Source organism: Microcaecilia unicolor, chromosome 5, assembly GCF_901765095.1.
Source record: "Microcaecilia unicolor chromosome 5, aMicUni1.1, whole genome shotgun sequence".
NCBI lineage: Eukaryota > Metazoa > Chordata > Amphibia > Gymnophiona > Siphonopidae > Microcaecilia > Microcaecilia unicolor.
In genome coordinates this window covers 326,725,832-326,746,194 of record NC_044035.1, presented here as the reverse complement: position 1 = coordinate 326,746,194, position 20,363 = coordinate 326,725,832, and the positions used below count along the sequence as shown (strand labels likewise).

Genomic DNA, 20,363 nt, shown 5'->3' with positions numbered 1-20,363 from the left:
AAGTACTCTGTCGTGTCCTGTAGATATCTATGATGAAAAGCCAGTGGCACCTTATTCTGAGAACCCAAAGTAAGTGCAGTGTTAAGAGTACCTTGTACATCTTTGCAGAGATTTACCCAATCTAAACAGCACACATACTGACTCAAGTAAGCGTCAGCAAATTGATCTGTGGCAGGCAGATCAACTCTGACAGAGGTTTCAGTTTGTCATCATCTATTAACTGTTGGCACAAGTAATGAATGCCTAACGTTACTCAATGGGCAAAGACTCGAGAGTCTGTGCCAGGATAAGTGTCTGGATTTTGTTGGATGGGAAGAAATAGAGTCACTGCTGCTGAGAAATTATGCTGCTTGTATAACCAATGCCAAGTAGCACATGCTTTCCTAAGAATAATATTGCCCCGCAAAGATTTTGGTGTTTTCCCCGGAATAGTACGCAACAGCCAACTGAAATGTTCCATGTAGGAAAAGGAGGTCTTGAGTGGAGTCACTGAAAACTGTAGAAACCCCTAGAACCAGTCATTGATGAGTCTCATCTATTCAACTAATATTAACCTCTTTTAGATTTTTGAAATTTATTGTACTTTTATTGCTTCTGGTGTGACACTTAAATTGCGCTTTGGAATATCTATGTAAAAAGTTTTACATGGGCAAGACTGTGAGAAATTTGACGCAACAAGAATTTGACAGAGAGTGCGTCTGCTTAAGAGAAACGGGTGTTTTTGAGAGGAAATTAAAAAGGTCAAGTTGAAAAAATTTGAAAGAGATGAGAAAGATTATTTCATTAATCAAGTTTATCCTTGGATGACAAAAGATGTGGAGAAAAAGACTGATGCTTTGGTTCGACAAGGAAGTTTCTCTGACTTTTCTTCAGATTTGAGTTTCTCTAGTGGTAATGAATATGTTAATGAATATTATTTTTGGAAGACAGAAGTCCAAAGAAGAGGAAGACAGTGAGGTTTTTGGAGAGTTTGGATGGGCAAAATGACCAGACCTTGCCCGCAGATGCATTCACAATAGATACAGAATAGTGGTCGTGAATCTGTCTAGTTATGAGTTAGCAGTTAGTGATGAATCTTTGCTATTGAAAGGATTATCTTTTGTACCAGCATTTAAATTGATTAGTTTCAATTTAACGTAGATTTTGAGAAGTTCATTAGGAGATTACAATATTTTTCGATAAGAAAGAGAGGGACTATTTATTTATTTGTTGAATTTGTATCCCACATTTTCCCACCTATTTGCAGGCTCAATGTGGCTTACATTATTCTGTAATGGCGATTGCCATTTCCGGGATGAGAAATACAAAGTGGTATTGCATTAAAGTTCATAAGTGACAGAGTAAATTAAGCAGTAAAGTACAGAGAATTCATTCCGGAATGAGAACTACAATGGAATTGCGTTAAAGTTCATTAATGACGAAGTAAATGAAGTAGTCAAATATAGAGGGTTCGGTTATGTCCAGTTCTGGTATAAGTTTCGTTGTCTGGTATTTAGGATGGATCATTATGGTATGCCTTGTTAAACAGGTTGGTTTTTAGTGATTTTCAGAAGTTTGTTAGGTCATGCATTGTTTTTATGGCATTTGGTAGTGCATTCCACAGTTGCGTGCTTACGTAGGAGAAGCTGGATGCATATGTTGATTTATAGTTTAGTCCTTTGCAGCTGGGGTAGTGGAGATTCAGGAATGTGTTCCTGGTTGGTAGGTCTTTGAGGTCTGACATATAGACCGGGGCCTTGCCATGAATGATTTTATGAACCAGGGTGCAGGTTTTGAACACAATACATTCTTTAAGTGGGAGCCAATGTAGTTTTTCTCTTAGGGGTTTGGCGCTTTTGTATTTCGTTCTTCCAAATATGAGTCTGGCTATGTTTTGGGCGGTTTGGAGTTTCATAATGATTTGTTCTTTGCATCCGGCATTGATTGCATTACAGTAATCTAGGTGGCTTAGAACCATTGATTGTACCAGGCAACGGAATATTTCCCTTGGGAAGAAAGGTTTTACTCTTTTGAGTTTCCACATTGAATGGAACATTTTCTTTGTTGTATTTTTTGCATGGTTTTCTAGTGTGAGATTTCGGTCAATTGTAACTCCGAGTATTTTCAGGCTATCTGAAACAGAAAGGGTGTAGTCTGGGGTGTTTATAGTGGTGGGTTTGTTCGTGTTATATTGTGATGAGAGGATGAGACATTATGTTTTTTCTGCGTTAAGTTTTAAGTGAAATGCATCAGCCCATGAATTCATAATTTGGAGGCTTTGTTTGATTTCATTTGTGATTTCTGTTAGATCATGTTTGAATGGGATGTAGATCGTGACATCGTCTGCGTAGATGTAAGGATTAAATCCTTGGTTGGATAGCGATATGGCTAGAGGTGTCATTAGGTTGAAAAGGGTTGGTGAAAGCGGTGATCCTTGGGGTACTCCACATTCTGGTTTCCATGGTGATGATGTATTCGAATTTGATATCACTTGGTATGTTCTTGTGGTTAGGAAGCCTTTGAGCCAACTAAGTACGCTTCCTCCAATCCCGAAGTATTCTAGGATGTTTAATAGTATTTTATGGTTTACCATGTCGAACGCGCTGGACATGTCGAATTGTATATTGGGGTGAGTAGTATGTTTCCTTTATCTTTAGGGAACAGTCCATGTTGTAACATGTGGTTTAGATGTGACATGAGGTCTGCTATGAAGCATTGAGGGGCGGATTTTATTAGGTTGTTGGGGTATATGTCCAGTTTGCAGTGGGATTTGGCGAACCTGTTAATCGCTTGGGTGACAGTTTCATCGGTAAGTAGAGCAAAGTTTGTCCGGATTCGGTGTGCTGGATATTCATCGGGGATTGGGTCCAGACAGTCAATGAATTTTTCGTGGTTGGTGGAATTGAGTAATAGGGTGATGCGTAGCTTTATAATTTTCTCATTGAAATATTTAGCAAGGTTGGTCCCCTTCTATCCCAATAGATCCCATAGTAAAATTTTTCAAAGAAGTGGTGGCAAAGGAGGTTAGAAAAATTTGCCAAGGTGGTAAATTTGTTAAAAATTTGACAAAAGAAGAGAAATAAATAATTGAGACGATTGCAAGAGGAAAAAAAATTGGTGATCAAGAGAGTAGACAAGGAAGGGGCTGCAATAGTGTTGGATTGTCAGGATTATGTGAAAGAAGTTGAGTCTCAGTTGATGGCTTTACATACATATAGAAGATTAGTAGAAGATCCCACAGAACGTTTGCAAAAGGAAATAAGGGATGTCACTAATGAAGGCTTAATGAATGGATTTCTAAGAAAGAATTTACATTTCTGAATGTGAAGCATCCTTTCATACCGGTTTTATATCTTCTCCCTAACGTACGGTTACAGCAGCCACCTGATAGACCCATTTTGTCTTTGAAAGGGTCTTTATTTAGAACCCTTGCCTATTTTCTTGGATTATTTTCTCAAATCTCAAGTCTTTTCTTCAGAATCCTATAAAAAGACACACTAAGCATTTTTTGAAAATTTTGGCTGGGGTGAATAAGGATACCATTCAAGGGTGCATATTGGAAACAATGGATGTTTAGTTACTATACACCTCGATTCCCCAGAATGAAGCTTTACGAATAATTGGAGATACATTGGAACCAATACCACACCTAGTAGAAATACCTTCTGATTTTTTTTGTTAAATTAGTGACCTTGACATTGAAAGCAAATTATTTTCTTTTACAAGATGATCTCTATTTACAGATTTCAGGTGTTGCAATGGGGGCAACATGTGCCCCCATAGTAATGAATCTTTTCATGATAGACTTTGAAAGGGAACGGTTGTCAATTTCCCCTTTAAAAGAAAAGATAATCTTATGGAAACATTTCATTGATAATGTTTTTTTTTGTTTTGAAAGGGTGATTCATCTTCCTTGGCTGAGTTTGTAGGTTGGTTAAATGGCTGTAATAGTGCAATTCAGTTTACATATGAGCTTTCTGAAACATCTATACATTTTTTAGATGTGGAAATTGATGTGACTGATGGTTTTGTAAGCACAAAAGCATTTAAGAAAGTAACTGATAGAAATACTCTTTTACAATACAACAGTTGCAATCCTAAAGTTTTGAAGAATGGTTTATCATTCTCACAGTTTTTGAGATTCTGACAAATATGTACACAAATGGCCGATTATAAAATTCAAGCTAAAAGGTTTTCAAAGTCCTTAATGAAACATAGATATCCAGAAAGAGTGGTCAAGAAGGCTTATACTACAGCAAAGTTCAACAATAGGGATTTATTATTGATTGATTCTAAGCAAGAGAAAGAAGGAGATTCTGTGGAAATTTTTGTGATGACATTTTCTAATGGTGGGGAAGAAGTGGCTGATGTTATAAGAAAGAACTGGGACATAGTCCAGACACATTCTTTGTTTAAAGATCACAGATTGTGTATAGCCTTTTATAGAGGTCAGAATCTTGAAGAGCTATTAAGTACAGGAGTATTGCCTGTGAAGAAAGAGAGCAAATATCAGAAGAGGAACAGTTGGGGCATAAGAAATGTGGTGGATGTAAGACCTGTGCGTTGATGGTGGAATGTCAAGAATTTATGAATCCAACTACAAGCCAAACATTTAAGTTGAGTTTTTTGACACAAATTGTCACTCTGATTAAGTGGTTTATGTATTGAAATGTCCCTGGAAAAGGTTTTACGTGGGCAAGAATGTGAGAAATTTGAACATTAGAATAAATGAACATCGGTTCAATATATCCTACCAGTGATTGGGTGTGCCAATAGTAGCACATTGTTTGAGTATAAACATTCTTTTGATGTGTTTTGCTGATGGGTAATTGATAGAGCTTTACTCACAAAGTGGGGTGGCAGAGCGAGAAAATTACTACGGCAAGAACAACATTGGATTTTTAGGCTGAATTCTTTGGAGCCTACTGAATTAATTGTAGCAGTTGAGTGGGCAGCATTTTTGTAGTCGATTTACAGCTCTCCGTATATTGATTTGTCTGTTCTCCATGAGTAGTGAATAAGGTTGGTGCTCTTTAAATAAATGAGTGAATTTGATTGGTAGTTGTATTGGCATTCTGGTTAAAAATGACCGCTAATTTGAATGGGGCTAAGATGCCGATAAACATGGAAAAAATGGTGGTAAATAAGTGATAAGAATTGATATAGTAAGACTCTAAGCTGAAGAGTTTGGATAAAGATTGTAATGGATTATATTTTGCTTTGTAGATAATGTGGTGGAAAATAATTGAGCACATATTATCCCTGAAGAAGCTGTTGAGTTAAACGGGTTCCCATTGGGAATTTCAAAGATGATCTAAGTGTGCTATTTTTAAGATATTGATATATAGAAGAAAATTTTTAAGTGATAAGAAGTAATTTCAGTGTGAAGGGATGGATGAGAGTTTTTTTGGCCAATGATAGAAATATTGTCTGTAGCGTGCTGTATGAAGTATTACATACCACAGACTTCTGAGGCCCTTTCCTCTCTTTTTCCAAAGATATGTTTCAATTAGTATCTTGTTGTTCGCTATTTTTGGTTGGGTAGCAAAGTATCAGCTTGTAGTGAACTCGCCTTTGTCCTAAGGGCTCTTTAAGAAGACATACCATATCCCTAAATTGCTCTGGATTCCAGTCTACATCCATGAATTTTGGAGGAGGATTAGGCTTATCTAGAGAGTGTGGTGGGGCAATCAATTAGATAGGGCCCAGGGGGAACCTTTCTTGATTGCAATGGAGCACTAAGCTTGATAAGGCTCTCCCCAAGAGAATGGAGTAATGCAATTTATATTCCTTATGTTTAGAGGCTGGACCGGGGAGGGGGGGGGGGGGGGGGAGGGAAGTTGAAAAGGGATATTAAATGAAGGTTCTGAATTGTTTGTGTGTGTGGTTGAAAGATCTTGGATGTGGCTGGTGTGATTTGGGTTAGAAATAATTTGGTGAGGCACGCATCGGATTAAATGTGCACACAATTAATGTGTGCATCCTTCTGATGATTTGAGGTAGTACAGCTGGAGCTGTGGGGGTTTAGGGGAAGGAAAAGGGAGTTGGAAAGGAGTGAAAGAGGAATGGGTCAAAAATGTTCTCTGCAGCTTGATATGTAAGAACAAATTGTGCTGCCTGGGAGGGAAAGGTTAGGACAGCTGTTGTAGTTGGTGATTCGATCATTAGGCATATAGATAGCTGGGTGGCTGGTGGACGTGAGGATCGCCTGGTGACTTGCCTGCCTGGTGCGAAGGTGGCGGACCTCACGCGTCACCTAGATAGGATTCTAGATAGTGCTGGGGAGGAGTCCGCTGTCTTGGTACATGTGGGTACCAATGACATAGGAAAATGTGGGAGAGAGGTTCTGGAAGCCAAATTTAGGCTCTTAGGTAGAAAAATCAAATCCAGATCCTCTAAGGTAGCATTTTCTGAAATGCTACCTGTTCCACGCGCAGGGCCCAAGAGACAGGCAGAGCTCTGGAGTCTCAATGCGTGGATGAGACGATGGTGCAGGGAGGAGGGTTTTAGATTTGTTAGGAACTGGGCAACATTCTGGAGAAGGGGGAGCCTATTCTGAAAGGATGGGCTCCACCTTAACCAGGGTGGGACCAGGCTGCTGGCGTCAGCATTTAAAAAGGAGATAGAGCAGCTTTTAAACTAGAAATGTGGGGAAGGCCAACAGTCGCTCAAAAGCGCATGGTTCGGGAAAAGGTATCTTGCAAAGATACCTCACAAACAGGGAAGATAGGATTTCTGGATAGTGAGGTTGCACAACAGACCATTGTAGGCCAGGTGCCCTTAAATACAACTAAAGATCAGACAAAAGATGGCAAATCAATAGTGTCAGGTACTAAGCATCATGCAAATAGGAACAACAAACATACTCTGAAATGTCTATATGCAAATGCTAGGAGTCTAAGAAATAAGATGGGAGAGTTGGAATATATTGCACTAAATGAAAAACTGGATATAATAGGCATTACTGAGACCTGGTGGAAGGAGGATAACCAGTGGGACACCGTCATACCGGGGTACAAAGTATATCGTAGTGATAGGGTGGACCGGACTGGTGGAGTGGTAGCATTGTATATTAACGAGAGCCTTGACTCAGATAGAGTACAAATTCAGCAGGACACAAATCACACCTTTGAATCATTGTGGGTTGAAATTCCATGTATAAAAGGGAAAAAAACGGTGATAGGAGTGTACTAACGTCCGCCTCGCCAGGATGAGCAGGTAGACGCAGAAATGATAAAAGAAATCAGAGATGCGAACAAAATGGGCAATGTGATAATAATGGGTGACTTCAATTATCCAAATATAGACTGGGTAAATGTAACATCCGGACATGCTACAGAGGTACAATTCCTTGATGAAATCAAGGACAGCTTTATGGAGCAGCTGGTGCAGGAGCTGACGAGAGAAGGAAAAATTCTAGACTTGGTCCTTAGTGGAGCGCATGATCTGGTGAGTAACGTTATGGTACTGGGGCCGCTTGATAACAGTGATCATAATATGATCAGTTTTGATATCGACCTTGAAGTAACTGTACACAGAAAGTCAAATACGTTAGCGTTTAACTTTAAAAAAGGAGACTATGATAAAATGAGAAGAACGGTAAAAAAAAAACTTAGGGGGGGGCAACTGAGAGAGTAAAAACTGTACAACAGGCGTGGACGCTGTTCAAAAATACCATCCTGGAGGCCCAGAACATACATATTCCGCAAATTAGAAAAGAAAGACGGAAGTCCAAAAGACAGTCGGCCTGGTTGAAAAGTGAGGTGAAGGAAGCTATTAGGGCTAAAAGAAATGCCTTCAGAAAATGGAAGAAGGAACCGTCTGAAAATAACAAGAAGCAGCATAAGGAGTGTCAAAGCAAATGCAAGGCGCAGATAAAGAAGGCCAAGAGGGATTACGAAAACAAGATAGCATTAGAGGCAAAAAAACATAGTAAAAATTTTTTTCAGTATATTAAAAGCAGGAAGCCGGCAAAAGAATCGGTTGGGCCGCTGGATGACCGAGGGGTAAAAGGGGCGATCAAGGAAGACAAAGACGTAGCGGAGAGACTGAATGAATTCTTTGCTTCGGTCTTCACCGAGGAAGATTTGGGTGGGATACCGGTGTCGGAAATGGTATTTCAAGCGGACGAGTCGGAGAAACTTACTGACTTCACGGTAAACCTGGAGGACGTAATGGGGCAGTTCAGCAAACTGAAGAGTAGCAAATCTCCTGGACCGGATGGTATTCATCCTAGAGTACTGATAGAACTGAAAAATGAGCTTGCGGAGCTACTGCTAGTGATATGCAACTTATCCTTAAAATCGAGCGTGGTACCGGAAGATTGGAGGGTGGCCAATGTAACGCCGATTTCTAAAAAAGGCTCCTGGGGAGATCCGGGAAATTATAGACCGGTGAGTCTGACGTCAGTGCCGGGGAAAATGGTAGAGGCTATTATTAAAAACAAAATTACAGAGCACATCCAAGGACATGGATTACTGAGACCAAGTCAGCATGGCTTTTGTGTGGGGAAATCTTGCCTGACCAATTTACTTCAATTCTTTGAAGGAGTAAACAAACATGTGGACAAAGGGGAACCGGTTGATATTGTGTATCTGGATTTTCAAAAGGCGTTTGACAAGGTACCTCATGAAAGGCTACAGAGGAAATTGGAGGGTCATGGGATAGGAGGAAATGTCCAATTGTGGATTAAAAACTGGTTGAAGGATAGGAAATAGAGAGTGGGGTTAAATGGGCAGTATTCACAATGGAGAAGGGTAGTTAGTGGGGTTCCTCAGGGGTCTGTGCTAGGATCGCTGCTTTTTAATATATTTATAAATGATTTAGAGATGGGAGTAACTAGCAAGGTAATTAAATTTGCTGATGACACAAAGTTATTCAAAGTTGTTAAATCGCAACAGGATTGTGAAAAATTACAGAAGGACCTTACGAGACTGGGAGACTGGGCGGCTAAATTGCAGATGACGTTTAATGTGAGCAAGTGCAAGGTGATGCAAGTGGGAAAAAAGAACCCAAATTATAGCTACGTCATGCAAGGTTCCACGTTAGGAGTTACAGACCAAGAAAGGGATCTGGGTGTCGTCGTCGATAATACGCTGAAACCTTCTGCTCAGTGTGCTGCTGCGACTAGGAAAGCGAATAGAATGTTGGGTATTATTAGGAAAGGTATGGAAAACAGGTGTGAGGATGTTATAATGCCGTTGTATCGCTCCATGGTGCGACCGCACCTTGAGTATTGTGTTCAATTCTGGTCGCCGCATCTCAAGAAAGATATAGTAGAATTGGAAAAGGTGCAGCGAAGGGCGACTAAAATGATAGCGGGGATGGGACGACTTCCTTATGAAGAAAGATTAAGGAGGCTAGGGCTATTCAGCTTGGAGAAGAGACGGCTGAGGGGAGACATGATAGAGGTATATAAAATAATGAGTGGAGTGGAACAGGTGGATGTGAAGCGTCTGTTCACGATTTCCAAAAATACTAGGACTAGGGGGCATGCGATGAAACTACAGTGTAGTAAATTAAAAACAAATCGGAGAAAATTTTTCTTCACCCAACGTATAATTAAACTCTGGAATTCGTTGCCGGAGAAAGTGGTGAAGGTGGTTAGCTTAGCAGAGTTTAAAAAGGGGTTGAACGGTTTCCTAAAGGACAAGTCCATAAATCGCTACTAAATGGACTTGGGAAACATCCACAATTCCAGGAATAACATGTATAGAATGTTTGTATGTTTGGGAAGCTTGCCAGGTACTCTTGGCCTGGATTGGCCGCTGTCGTGGACAGGATGCTGGGCTCGATGGACCCTTGGTCTTTTCCCAGTATGGCATTACTTATGTACTTATGATGACATGTTCTGTTGATAAACAAAAATATCCAAACCTAATAGATGACACTGGATGGTTGAGGCCTCAGAACCCAAAACCTGAACATCCTGAAATCCTGAAATCTGTTAGCCCACCTTAATAGGGCTGTCATGTGAAGGCGGGGAGTGGAGCAGAGAGACTGAGAAGATGAAAAAAGTCTCCAGGTTCCCTTGGAAATGTTAATGTTGCAGGAAAGTCTGAAGCTGAGAGTATTGATAATACTGTTAATCCGTAAATTTACCCTGAATGCTGTCCTTGTTTTCAATGTAGAATAGCCCTTATAATGTTTAAATCTCTAACAATTAGGTGCCTGGAGGGTGCATGGTAGGAGCCTATTCTATTAGGGAAAGGAGGAGTCTACTATTCTTTATAGAATACTAGCATAACTGGGTATATAAGCACATATTGGCTTAGGTGCGAACACATGCTGGCCATAGAGGTGGTGTAAGTGTTAGTGCTTAGCTGTTGCAGATACCCACATAACTTACAGAATTCTGTGAGTTTACACATGTAAATTTGAGCCTCACTCATGTTTATAGCCCCTTTGTAAATATATGCTATTTAAGTTAAGTGGGCATTTTACAGAATAGCGCTTAGTCAGAATTTTAGCAGTAACACATGTATGTGCACACATATATGCATAAATACCATTATTCTAAACATTTACCTGTGTATTGGGTGTGTTAATGCTAGCACCTATGTTGTAGAATTGTCTGCTATATGCAAATCTGCCTCTGCACTACCCATGATCCTACACATAGAACATGTAAAAAAGTAGGTAATGTACCTACTTTTTACACGTGTAAATGGCAACACAATTGTAAAAAAGCTCCTTTCTATATATAACATAGGCTTTACTCATAGAAAAAGCTTTACAAAAATTACCCCAAATGTATATTTATCTTCAATCTAGAGTCACTTGGGTAATATATAGTAAGGCAGATAAATATTCCTATTGCATTTGGCATATATGCATGCAATTTTATGAGTGCACAAGTAAAATTGGAGGAGTGGCCTAGTGGTTAGGGTGGTGGACTTTGGTCCTGGGGAACTGAGGAACTGAGTTCGATTCCCGGCACAGGCAGCTCCTTGTGACTCTGGGCAAGTCACTTAACCCTCCATTGCCTGCTGCATTGAGCCTGCCATGAGTGGGAAAGCGCAGGGTACAAATATAACTAAAAGAAAAATAAATATAGTTCTTGAAAGTCCTATCATATTCTCAAAACAAATAACTTTCAGATGCAAAACAGTTTACCTGAGCATCTTGAATCTGGTACTGTACCAGAGGTAGAAGTCTCAAGAATGTTGTGGATCTCCTTGTCGATTATGTCTGAACACAACATAATGGGATCTGCTTAAAAAAAAAAAAAATCACACAATCAATTCCTAAATGGAGATCTAACATGCAAAATATGACAAATGAATCTAAAGCAGGTCAAGCAGCCGTATTATATAAGGCCCCCAACGAATATTGCTCTAAGATTCACCCTGGAGGAGGTTGATGAATGTTCAATAAAAACAGAGATTTCTTGTTCCCCTGACATTTTTTTCTTTTTAGGAGTAAGAAACAGTGTCAAGTTAAAAAGAGGCACTACCTTTGATATGAACAGGACCAAATCAAAGGGTGACTCACTTCCCAAAGACTAAGTAGGGGTGTCTGCAAGATAAGGCCCCACAGCTTTAAAATACAAAACACAATCAAAACAAACAAACAAAAAAGGGCAGCCTGGTCAACCAGATTACTACCATCCAAACTGTTGTAAGAGAAAAGTCCCTCAAGGATACCTGTTAAACATAAGGGTGCACTGGAGAGCCTGATCTCTAAAAGGGAAACATATTTTCTTGACTTCCCAAAGAAAACAGACTGCATCTAAGTGCATTACCCCCAAGGGTCCCTCCATCTTATCTCTGTAAACTGACTAGTCACTTGAAACATTAAAGAATTAAGGTAAGCCCTTATCCAAACAAACACATCTAGAGGCAACTAAAAATAGTATGGCTGTCCAATTCCTTAAACTCTATAAAACACAAAGCTAAGTTAAGAAATTAACATTTTATTGTCCATGGTCTCTTCTACTCAGTGACTAGTTCTTCATGGAACTGCAATTTTTATCCATGTATACAGTGTATTCCCCTTACAGTATTCATTCAATGAACTAGTTATTGATGTGTTACTTCTTGCCTTGGAGGGTTTAATGCATTTTTTGGTATCTAATGCTGTTTAAGAAAGCTACTCAGGATCATTACTAAAGTAGTCTATTTCTACTGTTGTGATCACAGTTTTTGAAAGCACTATGGGCAATTCTATAAAGATGCACCCTATCTGGAGCCAATATAAAGGAAAGTAGGCACCTACTTTCCTTTAATGAATACTAGAACAGATAAAATATATGCATCTCTGCCCACACATCCACCTACAAACTAAGGGCCCTGTTTACTAAGAAGCTCTAGAGGCGCGTTAGTGTTTTTAACTCGTGCTAACCATTAGCGCGTGCTGTGTAGACACCCACAATATTCCTATGGGTGCCTACACAGTTAGCGTGTACTAATGTTGTACTATTGCGTCTGTGCTTACTCAAGTGCCTCACGTTTTGATACAACGGTCTTTTTTAAGACCAACTTTATGTTGCCATTTCAAGCCTTCTGTTTTTCAACCTAAATGCAAGATTAGACCATTAGTCTTTCCTTAAGACATAAGACTCCTGATGCAGGCCATCAGGCCGAAACACAGCCTTGTGTCGAGTCATTCCTAAGGAAATATTAATAAACTGTGTTGATTTTATCATTAATTATTTGTTTGGTTCCAGTTATTTGGACAAGCCTAGTTCACTTTTCCCACTCCTTTTACTTCTATTTGCTGCCCCTTGGGATCTATTGAGTTCTCCGCGGACGTGGATTCTCTTTGGTTTCTTTCTCTATAACATCAGCAAAATCCGTCCCTTCATCTCTGAACACTCAACTAGAACCCTTAGCCACACTCTTTATTATCTCTTGCCTTGATTATGCAACCTGCTTCTCACCGGCCTCCCACTTAGCCATCTCTCTCCTTTTCAATCAGTCCAAAACTCTGCTGCACGACTCATTTTCCGCCAAAGTTGCTATGCTCACATTAGCCCTCTCCTTAAGTCACTTCACTGGCTCCCTATCCGTTTCTGCATTCAATTCAAACTTCTCTTATTGACCTATAAGTGCATTCACTCTGCTGCTCCCCAGTACCTCTCCACTCTTGTCTCTCCCTACGCCCCCCCTCGGGTACTCCATTCTGTTGTTAAATCTCTCTTATCTGTCCCCTTCTCCTCTACTGCTAATTCCAGACTCTGTTCCTTTTATCTCGCTGCACCTCACGCCTGGAATAGACTTCCCAAGCCTGTATATCTAGCCCCGTCTTTGGCTGTTTTCAAGTCCAGACTAAAAGCCCACCTCTTTGCCACTGCTTTTGACTCCTAACCCTGTCCTTTTATCCCTACCTCTTTATTCCTTTGCCTCTTAGTTGTTCTGTTTACTGTCTAATTTAGATTGTAAGCTCTTTGAGCAGGGACTGTCTTTTTGTGTATGGTGTACAGCGCTGCGTATGCCTTGTAGCGCTATAGAAGTGATAAGTAGTAGTAGTAGTAGTTAATTGCTTATTAACATCCAATTGACAGTGCTGATTATCTAGTTAACCAATTAAGTTACGCACATTGTTATAGAATACACTTCAATTTCTGTGCGGAAATTAAGGCGCGATATATAGAATCCTGGAGCATATACCAGTATTCTGGTAAATTCTTGGCACCTAAATATTGGCACTTTCTTTAAAGAATTATGGGTAATTCTGTAAAGAAGCTGCCTAGAATTAGATGGCAAGAACATGTGTAAATGCCAATATTCTAGACATTTACATGCATATGTTGCCACGTGCGGATGCAAATTACCATTTTCCAGCTATTTCCTCATTTGAAGCTACGTGCCAATATTTGATGGTATGTATTTTGCAGGTTGGTGTTCATATGGGTGAGACACACATTTACATGCATGCAGTATAAAATACTATAATGCACACACATTCATTAATAAATTTACCATGAGCTTTTATACTAGCTCTACATAAATAAACATAAAAATAAATCACATTTAGGTGAGATATGGGATGAGTGGGTTGAGAAGATGTAGGCTGAGAGAGAAGAGTCCCTGTCTGTGGGGCACTGAGGAACAGCAGAGGCTTATTATAAGGCAGTGTGGATGAAAGAAAAAATAAATCAGTGGAGCAACAGCGAGAGCACTGATAGTCCAACTGGAACCTAAGATTCACATTCTTGGGGCCTAAAAATAGGTGCTCCTTTGTAGAATTACTCTCCATGTGGTTTGAAAAGCATAAGCCTAAACACCAAGTCCAATTTGACTTTTTTTGACTGATTTATTACAAATGCACAACTTGTACTGTACACAATAAAGATGCAATATTTTTAGTGGTCTCTAAGAAATACACATGTGTACCTATCAACACGTTTTCCTTCATGTTTCTTCTAACAGGAGCAGGATATGTAGGGATCTCTTCACTGAAAAACAAATTAAACCAACATTTACAAAAATTAAAAACAAAACATACTGCAGAAAAAAAGCATCTGTAGAAAAACACATATCAATCCTAAATGAATGCACATTTAATATACCTTTGTTTAGCTACTTTTTTCAATGCAGGACAAAAAAAAAAACCAAGTGCATTAATAGATAGGTGAAAGAGTGGAATAAGGAAGAAAAACATACATGGATAAATGAAATGAAGGCATGCATGTACAAGAGAGAAATAAAAATCAGGAAAGTAAGTTTCAAAAGTATGAGAGATTCCAAGGTTATAGAGTTAAAAGAAGAAATTGGTGAGAAGTAATATTTATTTATTTGTTGCATTTGTACCCCACATTTTCCCACCTATTTGCAGGCTCAATGTGGCTTACATAGTACCGTCAAAGGCGTTTGCCCAATCGGTGGACAACAAATACAAAGTTGTATAGTGATCATATGAGGTATAAGTGGAGCGTCGGAATGGATGAAGATTGCGTTATGACCTGTTCGATCATAGTCACGCTGTGTTGGTAGGTGAAGAGGGTTACGTGGGGTCGTTGGGGTAAGCCTTTTCGAAGAGGTAGGTTTTTAGTGATTTCCTGAAGTTCAAGTGGTCGTGGATTGTTTTCACAGCTTTTGGGAGCCCATTCCATAGTTGTGCGCTTACGTAGGAGAAGCCGGCTGCGTAAGTTGTTTTGTATTTCAGTCCTTTGCAATTTGGGTAGTGTAGGTTTAGGTAGGATCTTGACGATCTGACTTTGTTTCTTATTGGTAAGTCTATAAGGTCTGTCATGTATCCTTGGACTACGCCGTACATGATTTTGTGGACTAAGGTGCAGATTTTGAAGATGATCCGTTATAAACAATAATCTCTCCTTTGCTGTTTCCTGCAGTACTTCAAGCGTACATTTTACAGGAAGGAATAGAAAACTGACAGGTTTAAGATTTAATGACATATTTGCATACATTATATATTGGTTAATATCCCTCCCCCACCACAATTTCTTTTAATATCAAATCTTTCAACTTTTAAACATGTGAAAGTTGATATTCAAAAATATCTTTACAGTAAACTTTGAAGTTAACAATATAAAGCTTTATTTTTAAATTTAGAGCTGGTCAGCCTATAACTTTTAGCCAGATATCGATGTCCAATCAGAATTTTGCAGACAGAAGAGAAACAAATCAGAACCATATTGGGGATATGGCTTAAATTTAACTGGGTAACTGCAATTTTTAGATGTTCTCGGGTTAAGATTATCCATTCAAGAAGGCCTACACAAATATCTGTCTTAACCTTAATGGCTAACTAAGCCACTGAAAGCAGTAAGAATGGCGACCATGTATTAGTTCTGAAAAAAGTCAACATGGTTATTCCCCATGGATTAGAGGAAGTGTCAGGGAATCAGAGAACATGACAGAAAAGTATATTGAGGCACTATAACTGTTTATTCAGAAGAGTTTGGCATATGCCGGCTATTAACATTTAAAAATCTTTATTTGTATGGCTGCATTAAGTTTATTTTTGTTAGGTGTTGTGATCACATGTTTTTGTAAATTTTTAAAAAACTATATAGGTGGGTTTATTTTTACACCATTGGCTTTTGTTAGTGGTATATAAGAATGTTAAATTAAATATATAAAAACATTCTATGTATAATATTTAGACAACAATTGTAGGAAAATTAGAAAAACTAAGGTGGTCTTTTACTAAATTGTGCTATGATTTTGTGGTTAGTGTGCCTTAACAGAAAATTAAAATGCACTAAGTGCAAAGGCTGTGCAGTAATTGTTGGGAGCATGCTCATGTCCTCAGCAATTACCGCATTGAAAACTGCACCAGCACGCATGACGAGCAGCCTAGTGGTCAGTGCAGTGGACTGCAAACCAGTAGACCTAGGTTCAATTCCCACTTCAGCTGTCTTTTAAGAGGAGTAGCCTAATGGTTAGTGGTTTGATCCTGGAGAACTGGTTTGGATCCTGGGGAACTGGGTTGGATTCCAGCTCCTTGTGACCATGGGCAAGTCACTTAACGTTCTATTGCTGCAGGTAGAAAAGACACCTTAGACTGTGAGCCCACTAGGGACAGTGAAAGTACCTATATATATAACCCTGAATTCTCTAAAAGTCGCTAAAAATTGCACATGCAAATTTGGCATGTGCAAAGTCAATTCAAAAAGTAACAATGTCTTACCTCAGCCAAGTCACAATTATTGAATGTCAGCAGCACACAGTGGGAATTCGTCTTTCCTCCCTGGGCTCTCCTAGCTTCTGCCTGGTCCTGTCTTTTGAACTTCCCGATAGTGTCTCCACCTCTCCTGACCTACTTCCTCCTGGTGTGGGATCTGCACTCTTAAGGAGACTCAGGCTAATTAAAGAGGGACTTTTCTTAAGGGTGAAGGGCAGTGTCCTATAAAACCCATCACATACCCTCCTCCTCAGCTCAACCATATTAGTGGAGTGCTTATCAAATTGGGGCCTACCTCCCGGGACAAAAAGTCCACATTCACATGTTCTTGGCCCACCCGATGTTGTATCCAATACTTGAAAGGTTGAAGGCTGAGGAACCATCACATTACACATGCATTTGAATCTGTACAACGGGCAATCCACTGCAGGAGTTGATGATCAGTGACCAGCAGGAAATCATGGCCCAACAGATAATAATAGAATGTCTCCAGGGCCCATTTGACCGCAAGACCCTCCATCTCGATCACAGTGTAGTTTTTCTCCCTTGGGAACAGCTTTTGGCTAATGTATGCCACCGGGCAGTCTTCTCCATCCACTTCCTGGACCAGAATGCCCCAAGCCCAGCATCTGATGCATCCGTTTGAACAATAAAGGGCCAGTTAAAATCTGGGCTGACCAGCACCAGCTCTGAGCAAATAGCCTTCTTTAGAGTTTGGAAGGCCACATCCAATTCTATAGTGTACCTTCTCAGGAGCCATCTTCTGCAGGAGGCAGGCTAGTGGCTCTGTTTTCTCAGCAAATCCAGGAAAAAAACAGTAGTAATACCCTACAATTCCAAGGAAGGCTCAAACTTGCTTCATCTGAGGACTGGCACATGGTTGATTTCCTCTAACTTTCAGATCTGAGATCTCACTTGTCTTCTCCCAACCAAATACCCCAGATACTGTACTTCCTGTCCTCCCAAGAAACACTTCTTGGGATTCACTGTTAATCCAGTGGCCTGTAGACTATCCAGTAGTGCTTCTACTTGGATAAGATGGGTCCTCCAATCTTTACTGTACATGACAATGCCATCCAAGTAGACAGCCACATAGTCACCACGGGGTCTAAGTAGGCAGTCCATGAGATGCTAAAGTTAGGCACTGGGGTGATCTGCACAGCTTTTTTGTCGCCATTTGTATGCGAGAGCTGCCTGGAGAAAATCAGCCTGCTGTTTTGAGCACTGCTTTATATACTGGTTTGTATCAACCAGTGGAAGAGTGGACTAGTGGTTAGAGCACCAGTCTTGCAATCCAGAGGTGGCCGGTTTAAATCCCACTACTGCTCCTTGTGATCTTGGGCAACTCACTTAACCCTCCATTGCCTCAGGTACAAACTTAGATTGTGAGCCCTCCTGGGACAGAGAAATATCCAGTGTACCTGAATGTAACTCACCTTGAGCTACTACTGAAAAAGGTGTGAGCAAAATCTAAATAAATAAAGGTAACTGGAGCTCCATGGAGGCCAAATGGGAGCACAGTGAACTGGAACAACCCTTGGGGTGTTGAAAAGGCTAACTTCTCCTTAGCGTCTGGAGGTACCTGCCAAAATCCCTTGGTCAGGTCTAAGGTTGAAATGAATCAGGCCCCTCCCAGCCACTCAATGAGCTCATCTACCCTTGGCATCAGATAGGCCTCCAGCTTGGAGACAGCATTCACCTTTCTGAAATCGATGCAAAACTGGATACTTCCATCCAGTTTCGACACCAGTACAATGGGAGATGCCCAGTTCTCTTTGATAACTCTAATCTTAGCATCTCAGTGACTTCTTTTGCTACCGCTTGCTGCCGGGCTTCTGGGATTCGATAGGGACGCTGCTGAACCACCACTCCTGGTTCAGTAATAATGTTGTGAGTGGCAAGGTGGGTCTGGCCTGCCACTTCAGAAAACACCTTTTCATGTTGGTGTACCAACTGCTCCAGGTCAGCCTTCTGTGAGTCCGACAGCTGGTCACCAATGGAACTTGCAAGGGTCCAGAGTCTATTAGCACCTCTGGGCTAAAGTCATTTTTCTGAACTAGGCCTGCCATCATAGGGACCCACCTTTTTAATAAGTTAATATGAAAAATCTTCGCCATGTCCCTCGTCAGGTTGTGCTACTTTATAGCTGACAGGTTCTGTCTTTTCCACAACTTTATAAGGGCCTTGCCACTTGTTTAGCAGCTTACTTTCCGAAGAGGACAGAGAGACTAGGACTCTATAGCCTGGATGGAAGCTCTGTTGAACTGCCTTCTGGTTGTAGGCTTGGGCTTGAATCACTTGATCCTTTTCCAGGCAAAGCTTGGCAGTTTCATCTGCTTTCTTTGGACTTTCTTACATGGTGAGTACATAGTCAGACAAGTTCCTCCCTGGACTGGGTTCTTCTTCCCAAGCTTCTTGGACCACATCCAGAATTCCTTTAGGCCTTCTCCAATATAGCAATTCAAACAGAGAGAAACCTGTCAAACGCTGGAGCACCTCCTGGATGGCGAACATTATATACAGGAGTTGGGAATCCCAGTTCTTCCCATCTTCGGTGACAAACTTCCTCAACATGTTTCAATGTTTTACTGAAGCGCTCCAATAGACCTTCTGTCTGTGGATGGTATACTGAAGTCCATAATGTTTTCACCTTGAGCAAGGCAAATACTTGCTTCATAACTCTGGACATGAAGGTAGTACCTTGGTTGGTCAATATTTCTGCAGGGATTCCCATCTGGGAGAAGACTTCCCACATCTCAGGAGCCACTGAAGTGATTTTCATGTTCTGCAATGCGATGGCCTCTGGATAGTGAGTGGTATAATCCAAAATGACCAGGTTAAACTTATGGCCCCAGGTGCTACATTCCAGAGGTCCCACGAAGTCCATGGCTATCTATTCAAATGGGGTGTCAACAAGGGTCATAGGCACAAGGGGCAGGTGGGACCCTTGACTGGAAAAAGAACTCTACTTGCTTAAATACCCCAGACCAGAAGAACCAGGCTAAAATCTGGGTCTTCTCATCCCCCAGGTGACCTCCAAGCAGGTGGCTATAGGCTACCTACATATTTTGCCTATGGTAGGGCTGGAGTGTCAACAGCTGATCTACCTCTTCCCCCTCCAGGGTTCCCTTGGCCACCCTATAAAGCAGGTCATTTTTTACCACGAAATAAGGGGGTGCTAAGTTGGTGGAGTCCTGATTGCCCACGGGATTCCCATCCACTACAACAACCCTAGCTCGGGCTGCCCTAAGAGACTCGTCCTCTGCGCTCTTTTGAATTTCCCCGTAGCTCTCTCACTACTCCATTCAGGTAGACTGCACAAAGGGTTGGGGTTATCTGACCAATCATCTTCCCCCTGCTCTAGATCTTCCTCTACAACAGCTCCTAGATTCAGAGAGTACTGCAGTTTCTCTAACCGCTGATGGCAGTGGGGTTAAGGCAACTTTGGGCTTTCAATGTATAAATCAGGGTCCTCCAGTGGGAAGATTTCAGGAAAAGACTCTTCCTCCTTCTTAGGGCCATCAATCTGCCAGGCCCAAATAGCTAAGAAATTGGGGAAATCCTGGCCCAAAATCACTGGGTAAGGTAGCCAATACATGACTGCAACCTCCAGATGAGCTTGTCCCACAGATGTTTTACAGGACAAATAAGCTGTCGGATACTGTCTCCGGTCTCCATGTACACAGGCCAGGGTTACAATGCACTCATAGTTTAGTTGTGACCGGTTGAGTACTTCTCTCTAGACAAGAGTCCTGACATTGCTAGAGTCTACTAGTGCTTGACATGTGTGTCCT

At 40.8% G+C, this 20,363-nt stretch overlaps 1 protein-coding gene across 12 annotated transcripts in view; it reads right to left on the bottom strand.

Moving 5' to 3' along the window:
* TERB1 (telomere repeat binding bouquet formation protein 1) overlaps window positions 1–20,363 on the bottom strand; it is a 241,566-nt gene that overhangs the window by 68,911 nt on the left and 152,292 nt on the right. For 11 of the 12 annotated variants that reach the window (XR_003942250.1, XM_030204477.1, XM_030204483.1 and 8 more), the window contains 2 exons: window positions 14,316–14,377; window positions 11,095–11,193 (listed from right to left, as the gene is read on the bottom strand). Coding sequence is in view for 11 of the 12 variants with exons in the window: in XM_030204477.1 (XP_030060337.1) it covers window positions 11,095–11,193; window positions 14,316–14,377 (161 nt within the window). In the remaining variant the exon portion in view is untranslated. The remainder of the gene's footprint in view (window positions 1–11,094; window positions 11,194–14,315; window positions 14,378–20,363) is intronic. The other variant, XM_030204475.1, reaches the window with a different exon arrangement.